This window comes from Phocoena phocoena, chromosome 6 (genome assembly GCF_963924675.1).
Source record: "Phocoena phocoena chromosome 6, mPhoPho1.1, whole genome shotgun sequence".
In the NCBI taxonomy this organism is placed as follows: Eukaryota; Metazoa; Chordata; class Mammalia; order Artiodactyla; family Phocoenidae; genus Phocoena; species Phocoena phocoena.
The window spans coordinates 51,868,331-51,881,328 of NC_089224.1; the positions used below are offsets into that span (position 1 = coordinate 51,868,331).

Consider the following 12,998-nt stretch of genomic DNA (forward strand, 5'->3'; position numbering starts at 1 on the left):
TGCGGGATTTGCCCAAAGGGCGGAAAGAAGATCTATTTAAAATAATAAAAAAAAAGTCGTGGTGCTGTTGCAGTGGTATGAGAGCTTTAACAAATAGAGAGAGAGAGAGAGAGAGAGAGAGAGAGAGAGAAGCAAGAGGAGGAGGAGGAGAAAGGTGGGGGGCGGGGGGTGTGGAGAGGCTGGTGCAAAAGGAATGCGCGTTTGCAGGAGGAGGAGTAAAGCGATGATTGTGTAATTAAATAATAAAACAATCCTTAAGTCTGATTTGGAGAGAGCTCGACCGGGGTCCAGAGGGTGGAACCGGTGAATTTTTCAACTTCCAAGTTTTGCAACGAAAGAAAGCGAGAGAGGGAGGGGAAAAAAAGAGCCCAGAGCAGAAAAAGAGAGGAGTTTGGAGCCGAGCGGGAGAGCGGGATTTATCGTTTGGGATTTTTCAGGAGCGCGTTCCGATCCCTCTGGGCGGCGGCGGCAGCAGCAGCAGCCTCCTCGCTCGGCCGGGTCAGACGCGGGGCGAGGCGCGCGGGAGGGCAGCCGGGCGTGGAGGAGTCGGCGCGGGCAGCGGCGGCTGCAGCCGGGGACCGCGCACCGCGAGCCTCTTCCGCCCGGGAGACCTGCGCTCGCGCCCCCTCCCTCACCCCGGCCTCTCCCGGCTCCCCCACCCCGCCCCCACCCCGGCCCTCTCCCGCGCGCGCCCCTCCACCCGCGCGCACTCGCTCACGCTCCCCCTCGCGCACACACATGGTCGGCTCGCGGCAAAGTTTCGCTTGCGGTCGCCACTCCGGGATCCTGCCGCAGTGCTCCGGGCTGTAACCTTGAACTTTCCCAGCGCGGTGACACATTCTCCTCGCTCTCCCTCCCGCCCTCTCTCCTGCGCCCCCCTCCCCGCCTTTTTTAAAAAAGCATTTCACCACCAACCACCACCCCAATCCAACCCACACCGAATCTTCGCGCACCCCCTAGCCCCCAACAAAAACAACAACTGCAAAACAGAAAACAAATCCCCAAACCCAGGCGAAAAGCAGCCAACACCGGCGGCGGCGGCGGCCTCGGCGAGCACGGCCAGCGCGCTCGGACTGCAGGAGGGTTAAAAGTGTAGATTGGATTTCACCCCGGGAAATCTAGCACGCCGAGTGAACTTGAATCTTTGGCTATTTAAGGAGGACTGGGTTTGTTGTGAAGTTGCGGTGATCCAGCGCAGAGCCCCGTCCTGATTGATCGCATCGCGGGGCTCAGATGACTGTAAAATGAATAGATGAAATTCTTGCTTCTCGAAGATTTTCTTGGGCATCTCCGGGAAAGTGCGTTTTAAGGCGAAGTCATGATGTATTCTCCCATCTGTCTCACTCAGGTACATGCCTCGGTCACTTTCTCGAGCTTTCTCTCTAGCCCGAAATGCCTTTGTTTTGTTTTGCTGCTCTCGTCTGCGGACAATTAATGGCTTTAGTTAACCTCCGCACACCCCGGTCCCCCTCAGAAGAAGTGGCCTGGAGTTGCGGCGGGGTTTGCAGGGCGGCGCGGGAGCCGGCGCGCGGCCCCTAGCCCACGGCCACCGCGAGCGCCGAGCCCAGCGCCCTGGGCACGGAGAGCGGGCGCCCGCGCCCTGCCAGGGCGGCTGGGCCGGGCGAGGCCGCAGGGAATGGGCAGGGCCCGGGCCCGCAAGCGCTAGCCCGCGCGCGGCCCCACTAGTGCCCGCTATCCCCCTGCCCAGGGTGCCCGCCGCCTCGCTTGCGCGCTGAGGCGGACTCCGGCTTTAGAGGAGCTTTAGGGGAGGACTGAGTCCTTATAAACAACCGGTGAACTTGGGCGAGGGGACTCCAGTAGGAGTCCTTGTGGGTGCCTCTGGACTCCGCTGCAGGCAGTGGGCGGGAGACGAAGCGACTCGGAGGTTGTGGTCCGGGGACCCATTCCTCTGCTTAATTTGGGGATCTGAAACTCAGGTCCATCGCGATCCGCACTTTGAGGCTTCCAGTGACCACGCCACAAAGGCGGTCTGTACGTGGACTCGAGTTAGTTGGTCGTGGTGAAAGTTAAGGACTTTTAAAACATGTTCATTTTGTGGAGACCTGTTCATTTGACGATATTTGGGCGTAGGACAGAAAGAAATGCTGGAAAATAAGGTCATTTAAAAATTTTTCACTCTGAAAATTGTCCTAAGACTTTAGGAACAGTGTTATGAAATAAAATAGTGGCTTTATACTTTTGCAGGAACACAACTTATATAATTTTAAACCAGTCGGTCAAATGGAAAAGTGGCGAGACCAGACTTACCTGGGGGCATCTTTCATCGCTGCCCAGCTAACTAACCAACTGACGAGCTGACTAAATATCTTAGCCCAGAGTTGTTACTTGAAGCAGTATTTTAAACCTCTAAAGGTATGGGGCAGTTGACTTCAGCGTTTAGGAGGATATGTCACGATTAGTAATTGAGAACCATTTTCTTTGACGTTGGCTTAAAAACTAAACAGTTGAAGAAGTGTCGCCTAGTCTAAGGTGTGTTACAATTTTTAAAAAATCCAGTATCATGATGATGCATTTTTTCTGATGAACAAATGATTAAGGTTTCAATTGTATGACAATTAGAAGCCATTGTGATTCAAAAGGACTGAGGCATTCATAAACTGTGAATGAAGATGAAAACAATGATAAGGCTTATTCAGTGATTGGATACAGTCCTGTAGCTTTTTGGCTGACACATTTTTTATTGTTTATATTTTGTTTGGCATCGGAGTATGATTAACTTAGATATGGCTATTTTCAGCAAGTAAACGTGCACTTTAATTTAACAAAACTGGAAAAACGAATTGCTGAGCTATTTGTATTTTTAAGGCTGTGAATATTGGCCAATAAATATGATGATGAAACTGTTTCAGGTATAACGAATTGCCTTCAGCTGCAAAAGTTACCTTTCATATTACCCATCAGCAGGATTTTCCCCCCTCTTTCTGGTAAACCACATCCCTTTGACATTATTTTTACGTTATTGAAGCATAGTTCAAATAAAACAAATTGAGGTAAGGTTTTCACTTGCAAAGTGCTGTACCACTTACTCTCATGTAAAGGATTGCTTTTCTATATTAGTTCATATTTCCAGCATCGGCTTTTCAGAAACATTGCTAGCGATTACATTGCATTTTCGGTTTCCTCTAAATATGTATTGAAAAGTCACTAGCTTTATCTAAATTTGTGTAAGTTAAAAATAATATTGTAGCATCGTGACATATGGAATATTACGAGCATATACAGCATAGTCATTCAGCTATCACATTAGTATTCAAGGGTGCATGCTTACCAACACTAATTCATGATGACTGATATTCTCTACTGTTTTAATAATGTAAATCTAAGTTGACATATTGAAACTGTTTTGGGGATTTAAGGTCTAGACTAGAGAAGAAATTTTAGCTTTAGAATTCTCACTTTAATATCTGTGTGACTTTATAGGTAGTGTAAGGTGTTGCAAAAGTAACATTAACGGTGTTACTTTGATATCAGACCAGTAGTTTAGTTTTGTATTACAAGAGCCTAATAGCTGCAGCAAAACATTTTTTAGGGTATGTAAATACAAAATAGAGAAGCATTCTTAATTGATTGGAAACTTTACTAAGTGTTTCAGTTGTCACAAAAGGATATCTAGGTTTTAGAAAGAATTTTCAGAAGGAGCTACAGTTAAAGTTGATATTTATCAAAGTGTTACTCAGAAGTATCAGTACATGGATATAAATCTGTATTTATGTATCAGTATAAATCAGATGTTTAAAGAAATTAAGAACCATCATGATATGATTTTGTATTTGCTTTTTCTAAAAATAATGTAAATCCTTAATAGTATAACTTTCACTTGGAATGATTGCATTGAATTTTTTTCTTCTTTCACTGTTTCTCAAGTTCTTAAGGTACATTTAAAAAAATGGTTTACTGTTATATAGCAGTGCTCCAAGAACATCTAGTATTTATTCTTCTGCCTCTATATTGGTCTAATTTTCCATCCCTTTCATGGAGACCGCTGTTTCTGTGAAGAAAAAGAAATATTTCCAGTAGAATTAGGACTGTTTACTTTTATATTTGAAATTTGTAACTAGGTTATTTATTTTATCAATTTAGTTCAACTAAAGGAAGTTTAAAAAGAGAAAGAATTGGCATTACTGAATGCCAATGTGTTTTAGTAAAAATTCTGAGAGAGCAAGGTGGCATATTACCTTAGCATACAGCCATTAGATCTTAGATCATTTACATGCTTTGCTTTCTTAAAAAATAATTTTCATAGTTGTTTAAAGTATTATTGTGATAATCTATTAATTAGGACATCTGAATACCTTAATCACTTTTTTTTTGATGAAGACAAATTACTATGCTCCATATTCATATCATTAAAAATCACTAAAAATATATTGTAACAGCATTAGAAAACAGTCATACTTGAGAGATGATATTTTAGTCATGGTAACACAGAAATATATGTGACTTGCTGAAAATCTCTACTTATCACTTTTTTGAGGATATGTCTCCGTGTCAGAAGTAAGTGTTTTGCTTGAAAGGAATTCACATAATAGTAAAGCCCTGAAAGATATTTATAAGGCAACTGTGGACTGAGAAAGTTTGCTACTTCTATTTATCAATAGGAAAAAAGTATGTTTTAAAACATTACTTGGCAGCATTGGCAACAAACTCAAGGCACCCTTAAAAAACATTGTCTTGTGTGCATTTGCTAAGAAATTCCAAATTCAGCCCTCAAATTTGCATTTTGATTGTTTAAATAAGTTATTAAAATTTTGAGATCTGTTACATGATAGATGATTGGAAGCTCAAACAAATTTAATCAAAGTATGTTTGATGTCTTTATAGGAAAATGAAATGTTACTGAACATAGTACTTAAGGATAAAAGTACTTAGAAGTTAACACATTGCTTAATATCTGTTAAAATAATATCGTATTTTTAAAAGTATGGCAAGGGTAAAGTGAGTGAGGCAAAGCTCCTCCCGCCCCCATGTACCCTTTACATCTCAAGTTTTTAGTTCATGAGTATATATGTATGTTTTTTGATCATATCAATAAATCATAGTTAAAGTCAGAATATAGGAAGTGAGTTCCCAAAGCATGTTTGAGTCCACATCTCCTTGAGCAGGGTTTCCTTTTGCATATATTTCTAAGGGGGATAAACAAAGTTTTTGTAGTTACAGTGAATGCTGAAAGCATGGCATCAGAAAGTATATGGAGATAGGGAGGTCTTATCATGGGCTGTGGTTGCTGTGAGCAGGGCTGCCTTCCCACACAAAGAACAGATTGTGGTTTAACTCTTTCCATGGCCTAGTTTAATGTGCTCGCATAGTAACTGAATTGTTCAAATCTCTGCTGGAAACTACTGATCGGTTTAATGATTTCCTCTATGGCATTTGGTTATGCCTCATGCTGTGATGTAATCATCTACATTTCTGTATTGTTATAAAATTTTGATTTAGGTTTATTCTGCTCTAGAAACATTTTACAGCAATATGTTAAAACACTTGAAAACTGCATTATTGATTGGATGGGATGTACACCTCTTCCGGATCTGAACTGCAGACTGCGAACATGCTGCAGTCTTTAGCGTTGAAACTTTGAATTTGATCTTAAAAATGAGTTCATAACTCTATGGGAGTTTGGGGGTGTCTTCTTTGTTAGAGTCATTTGTGATACTTTCATCATTTTTACCTGATGGAATTCATCAGTCTGCTGATTAAACAGAATTTATTCCACATAGTTCAGGGTGACCAGCCCTAAGATGTCAATGTTAACTTGGGATATAAACAGTTAGAGAAAGTTATTTTGTGGTTGAGGTGACAATACAGTGACCAGAAAAGTGGCCGCAGTGGAAGTTCTCATTTGTTTCAGATCTGGCCTTATTGCCCGCATACAGTGTGCATGACTGGATGTTAAGCTCTTTCTCGGAACAGTAAGAGGCCTGAGCTTAGGAGACAGGTTTTACCTATGGCAGGAAGTAATGAAATACTGACTGCTTTGGGAAGTAACTTGAAATAACTGGAGGTGCAAATTATCTGCCACTCGTCGCCGCCTCCCTCCCTTATAAAAGGCGTACATGAAACAGGCAGGAAAAACGCAGGAGCCTAAGGTAAACCACTTAATTCACAAGACGGGATCTCTCCACGTGCAGATTCACAAGTCCATGCATACGGGCACCCACAGCCCTGTCCAAGAATTCAGAGGCGTAGCAGATGAATTGTATTGATTCCACAAAAGCAGGGAGTGACCAGCGGTGCACTCCTGGTGTCACCCTGCCACTGCATGCAGAGACACAAAGAATGTAAAGTTGGTGCCAAGTTGCCATTTTTCATTGTTCACCTCAGATTGATTTTTAAGGGGTTTAGAATAATTGCCACACTCATGTGATCGGTTAACAAATTAACTGACTCTGTGGGGCTTCAGACTCTATAGGAAAGCTGCCGGAAGAACATCCGAGTCAATTTTGTTTCAACTTTAGAAACTTTTATTTAAAAATGCAAGAGCGTGTCTGTGGGTTTGTTAGAGAGTAGCAGCGCGCGCGTGCGCGCGCATGTGTGTGTGTGTGTGTGTGTGTGTGTGTGTGTGTGTGTTGGGGGCCAGCGTTGCTGGTAGAGGGAGGGAATGCGCTGCTCAAAGTATGGAAACCTTCTGTTCAGGACACTGATACGACAAGCTGTGTCCTTTGCCCACTTTCCCTCACTGTATACCAGTTTCTCTAGTTACCACTCTTGGAATGGTGCTGTTTCAGTGTTGGAATGTTGGACGTTTGATAAGAAAATGGATCAAGTTTAATGGCGCATGCTCTTTGTGCCACCAGCAGCCTCTTGCTGAGAGCATGCTCCAAAAGCGGGAACTGTGTGGCATTACACTGAGCATCTATATGCTTTGTGTTTCTGTGCCACAGAGAAGAGAAATGAACTGTGGCATCGCTCCTGCCTTCTGAACAGCTCTGCTCCGATTAAAAAAAAAAAATCTCACTGTGTTCTTTGTAAAATGGTACTGCTTAGTGTTAGTTGGTCAATCAAATATTTAAATATTGAATTAGGTGCCAAGCATCTTGGTCGCTTACGTTTTAAAGAATGTAGGATACATGGTGGGAATGAGGGGGATGGGGCCAGAGTGGAAATACAAATATAAACCTTATTTTCTTTTTTAGGAGGGAGAATCAACCTGTGAGTTTTGGTGGAAAAGGGGCAGCTTGGCATACTTTATTTTCTTCTGGTCCTGCTATTTTGATAATTTTAAATAAGAAAAGAATGTTATTTTTGTGCATAACTCTTGGTACCGAATTGGGAAGGGGTTGTGGTCTGATGTGTTGGAGCCTTTAAAAAACTAAACTGACTGTGTATGTCTTCTTTTTCCTCCTCATCTTCCACAGGATGAATTTCACCCATTCATCGAGGCACTACTTCCACACGTCCGTGCAATTGCCTATACTTGGTTCAACCTGCAGGCTCGGAAACGCAAATACTTTAAAAAGCACGAGAAGCGAATGTCAAAGGATGAAGAAAGAGCAGTCAAAGATGAGCTTCTCAGCGAAAAGCCTGAAATCAAACAGAAGTGGGCATCCAGGCTCCTGGCCAAACTGCGCAAAGATATCCGCCAGGAGTACCGAGAGGACTTTGTGCTCACCGTGACTGGCAAGAAGCACCCGTGCTGTGTCTTATCCAATCCCGACCAGAAGGGTAAGATTAGGAGAATCGACTGCCTGCGACAGGCAGACAAAGTCTGGCGTCTGGATCTAGTCATGGTGATCCTGTTCAAAGGCATCCCCTTGGAAAGTACCGATGGAGAGCGGCTCATGAAATCCCCACATTGCACAAACCCAGCACTTTGTGTCCAGCCACATCATATCACAGTATCAGTTAAGGAGCTTGATTTGTTTTTGGCATACTACGTGCAGGAGCAAGGTAGGAGCAGATTGTTCTTTCTTCTAGCCCGGCACACACTGCCCGCAAACCCCACACAAGGAACACCTGGCTTGGGTTAGATGGTCCTGGAGGCGCCTAGGTCTCGTTCACCCGCTCTGGGGAGAGTGGCATGCCCCCCTCCACTTGCTTGTCCACTGCCATGCGCAAGCTATGGAAATAGACATGGAGCTTTCCTACCTGGATAGGCATGGATATTTAAAGACCACAAAGAGATGTGTTTTCAAGTGTCTTTGAAATAATACACTTTTTCAAAGACACAGAATAGTCCGAAGTGTTTATTACACTTCATTTTTTGTCCTCGGCTACATTCTTTACATCTAGTCATCTTTTCCCAGTTTGAAAATGTAACTTGATTTATGAATAGTCAAACCGTTCTTTAACACTCTTTGTATTAACCTCCTAACTAACGAGGTAGATCAACTTTTTTCACGGATCTAGTGCTATTGCCTTGAAAAAATAGAATTAACATTTCCTATTACAGAATGCTTAAGGTAGCCAGTATCAGAAAGTATACCTTACGTAGACCTAGATTTATTTAATTTAAATATTTCTATCAACACCTACTTTTGATTGTGTAATATTCGCTGTAGATTAAAGGGATCATAGTTCTTATCTAAATAACTTATGTTATAATATTTTCCCAGAGTGACTTGGGAACACTTATTATTGTTCGTTTACTTGAGTGTAAATTCATAAAACTTACCGAGGAGGGAAGTCGCAGCTCTCCTTACAGAACAAAAACAGAAAGTAGACTGGTTACACTGGATTAAAATAAATCTCAAAAAGAATGCAGAAACCGCATACCGTACCTATTTTGAAAAATCCTTGATAAAGAGAGTGGTATAAGTGTTGCCTGAATGATTCAAAAATAGGTGATATATTTTGCTGAGTGTTTTCTGGGTTCATGAAACATGTTTATTATTTTTATTTTTCTTAATATATTTTCTTTAAGGAGGTTTAAAGAAATGCTTCAAATAAATGTATCGGTATATAGATGTCCTTGTATTAGCACAGTCCATAGGAAAACATTTTAAAAAACAACCTACCAAAAGTGGACTGTAGTTTAATCTGCCATAGGTGGTGGGTCATTTGCTAACTTGGCCTGGTGGTAGGGAAAGTGGCCTGCAGATAGCCAGCTGGCAGACGGTTATCTGATATGTGTTATATAAGTGTGGGATTTAGTAAATGGTATGAACTTCATCATCATCCCAAAATATAAAATATCAGAATTACTCTTTTGACTCAGAAATCTGGGTACTTACTATGTGCTTTTTGTCTTTGTAGTTCCTTGGTATAGTTCTAGAGATATGCTTACAAGTCATTTAAAAATTTCTAGTTTGATTTTAAATAATGGTGCTTGATATCATACATTTGGAAATATTGGTTTTTTTAATGAAAGATTGCATTTACTGTTTCTATACATTGAAAAATTAAAGTCCAAGTAATGATGGTTTGGGGAAAAAAATTTTTTTTCCCCTGTGTGTCCCAAAATAAAAGCACATTAACACATGACACTTAATTTGATTGACAGCTGTCTAGGAGGTGACATTTTAAGGTGGGCTGTATATACGTGTTGAATTGACTGTCAGTGTGTTGTAACTCTGTCGTGAAAGTCAAGGCTGGAAGTAAAGTTTTAGAAAGTGGGTCATGTAACTTTTTAGTGCAGGGAGGGAAGGTTTGCAAGCACTTCACTGCTGCTCGCCTTTTAACTTGCTTGAAGGCTAGTCCTTGAGGTGTGCACGCGTGTACATTCACTCCTGGGGCAGGCAGCCAACTCTCTTGGTTGATGAACTGACAATAAAGAACATATCCTTTGGATTTGTGAAGATAGATTGAAGAAAGAAAAATGCATAAATGCCTTCTGCATTGCACCATCGGTCATGATAGTCATAAAGTTGTAAGCAACTCTTGCAGACCACATTTTCAGATAAAACATTGATTTTGTTGTTGTTTTTAGTCTCTCTTTTAAAAACCTTTTATTATTTTACACTGCGCACCTAATTTATATCTTCCGCTACCTGTGAGTGCACCATATCTTCTTAACATCTGTTGGCTGTTTCTTTGAAAAAGTCACATCAGGATGCTTTTGTGTTTTCCTTTTTTCAAAATTTATATCTTTTTCCTTTGGTCAAATGTAGGTTAATTATGTCATTTTGCAGTGCATTTGATTAAAGAAAGAATTTTAAAATATAAGTCTGTAGTCAGTCAGAGGGCTGCATATCTCCCATCGTGACTTTTTATTTCTCCTCTAAGTGCATGAAAACCCACTTAAGTATGTTTTATCAATCAGGTGAAAAAGTATAAAGAAAAACATGAAAGAAAAATCAGAAAAGAAAAATGTAATGTTTGCAACAGAATGAGCAACAGAATTACCTTTCCCCCCTTTTTTCTTTCTCTCCCCACTTCTAAACGACTGGGAGGAAAACATGAGAAAGAACAGAGAGAATGCCAAAGATGGTTGCCACTGGCACCAGGATTGGCATCAGACCCTCTTTGTTTAGCTCAGGATGCCTGTGATTTGTTAGTTGGCATCCGCATTGCAGTGTGGAGTGATGTTACAATATATTGACAATTTCCAGATCTAGAAATGTCAATAGTCCTCTTGGTTATTTATACAAGATCACAAACTGCATCTCTTCTGGAGGATGACATAAAGACCAACAAATAATAAAGTTCATTGTTGACCAACTTCCTATGCTTTTTCCCTCTTTCTCTTTTGGTTCAACCCACACTTTTTTTTTTTTTTCTTTCATGCCCAGCAGCCTCAGCCTCATCTTTTTTTGAAATGTGGAAAGAGTTACTAGAGCTTTGACACAAGCTCTAGTGCTACATCTGCATCTGATACAGTTTTGGGGAGAATGTATGCATTTTGAAATCAGTTTTGATATATAGTTCATTAGACTTGTGCATCCCATGGCCGCAAGGCAGAATTTCCTTTAAAGCTAAATCTCTTTGTTATTCAGCCTCTTCTGTGCCTAGAGTCTGGTTGACCACAATTTAGTCCATTTTTGTATTGCTCCATGTTTAGGAAAGGGTCATGTTCAATATAGTCATTTATAAAATGATACCACCCCCCACTTTACCTAAAATATACACATCATGTGGGAGTCCCTGCGTTTAAATCCATAAAATCATTTGACGGTATTGATTCAGAGGGCTGCGCTTCGGCTCTTTCGTTGCTACAAGAACCGCCATTTTGTTTGTGAAGTGCCAGGCGAGGGGGAAAAAAAAGGCAGACACTGTGCTGGATGCCAATAATGGTTGCCAGTGGCACCGAGGTTGGCATCAGACCCTCTTTGTCTAGTTGCTGAATGCCTTTGATTCGTTGGTTGGCATCCGCATTGCAGTGGGCACACTGAAAAGTTTTTGACAATCCCTGAATGAAAGCTGCTTGCTTGTTTGCTGCAGCAAACCTTAGCTGATAGAAAACCCTTCCTTTTATCTGTTTTTTTTTTTTTTTAGGTTTCTTTTTTTTTTTTTTTTCAAAGATGGTGACAGATTAAAGGAAAAAACAGCTCTGAAGTGGCCTCCATTTTCCCCAAGATATTAAAGATGTCCAGGGATTCTTGGGCAGGTGGTACCTATTCCCCATATTGTCTTTGTTACTGCCTTCTTGAAAGCAAAGCAAAACAAAACAAAACAAAAACCAGGCAAGCCTCGCGCAGCACACCTTCCCGGGACAGAAGTACGCTGTAGGATGCTGGGTGTGCTCTGGGAAGGGTATGGAGGGCTAGCTGGCTGCAGTGACATGGAATGCACTTGCCAGGACTGACTGTGGCTTTCAGTCACATCACTGCGTATTTCGTAGGCAATTTTTAGTTCCTTCAGTTTCCACACTTCCAAATTTTACAGTAACCCATTGAGAGGACCTTTCTATTTTTTTTCTAGTTAGTAATGTGTAACAGGGTAAACGTTAAAAAAAAAAAAGAAATGAGAAAACCTTCATGAGGAAACCTAACGTCAGGAAGACCAACCAAAAGGCTGAAATAATTTTGGTTGAAGTTTCCTAGATGGTCTGCATTCATATTGCTTTCTGGTTAACCACCATTATCTCGTTAATTAATAAGAAGGATTAGCAGTGCTACCCAAAAGGCTACACAGAAGGAAGTCTGGCCTGTGGAGGCGTTGAGTGGCCACACTGTGTCCTGTCTGAAGAGTGGCGTGGGGTAGGGGGCTGGGCTTTCTCTGAGGCAGGAAAGGGTTTTGAAGAAAGACATGGGTCACAACACACTAAGATGTTTCAGGATCTCAAGAGAGAGTAACTGTTGTCATGAATTTAACAGATTCGAGTTTCAACTCAGCCTGACTGATTTTTGGACTGTGTTTTGCACTCTTATTAAACATGTTTTGGAGTGCTAAAGAGGCCTGGAACCTCGTGACTCTCATGAGAGAGGAGTTTCCCTTTTAGCCTTGTGGAATCCTTAAAATTGTGGATGGCAACTTCTGTTGTTTTATTGGTAACTGATATGATGATCAAAGTGCATTTCGACATTGTGAAAAACGTGACTTGTTTACAGGGGAAGTTGTAATCATTATTATTGTTTTTGAAATAGAATCCTTCCTGGTTGTCACATCTCATTAGGGAGGAAGCAAATGCTAAGAATTGTTTTCCTCCCTCAGTTACTGACTTTTAGAATCCTTTTGGGTAACAATTATTATTTTTTTTTTATGAAAAGCTTAAGTAGATCATTGTTTGCAAGTTGACAGCATATTTTAACCTTTTAATAAATTTCACTTCATTTGCAGCTATTTCCCATTATGGGGAAAAGGAAGCTTTCATAATCTGTTAAAACGGATTGGTGGGCTTAAATTGTGAAATGCTCAGAAAGCATGACAGTTGTATGCATGTTTGATTTAGGGGAACACTGTTAAGTTTTCCCATCTAGCGTCCTGTCCTTGACTGAACTTACGAACTCTAGTGCACACTTGTTTGCATTCTGGCTCTCGCACAATTCAGCAGATAAAGAAGGGCTCTTACTGGCCTGTCTTGCTCCTAGGCTTAATGAGACCTTTGTGGGAACATATATTGTAATATGAGATACGTAGCAATTTTGTCACTGATAAGAAGA

General features: G+C 41.4%; 1 protein-coding gene across 9 annotated transcripts in view; it reads left to right on the forward strand.

Moving 5' to 3' along the window:
* Positions 1–12,998, forward strand: part of NFIB (nuclear factor I B) — a 433,275-nt gene that overhangs the window by 206,042 nt on the left and 214,235 nt on the right. For 3 of the 9 annotated variants that reach the window (XM_065878874.1, XM_065878875.1, XM_065878878.1), the window contains exon 2: positions 7,377–7,908. In XM_065878874.1, the coding sequence (XP_065734946.1) occupies positions 7,377–7,908 (532 nt within the window). Of the gene's footprint in view, positions 1–271; positions 1,349–6,928; positions 6,995–7,376; positions 7,909–12,998 lie in introns of those variants that run through there. The other 6 variants (XM_065878877.1, XM_065878879.1, XM_065878876.1 and 3 more) reach the window with 5 other exon arrangements.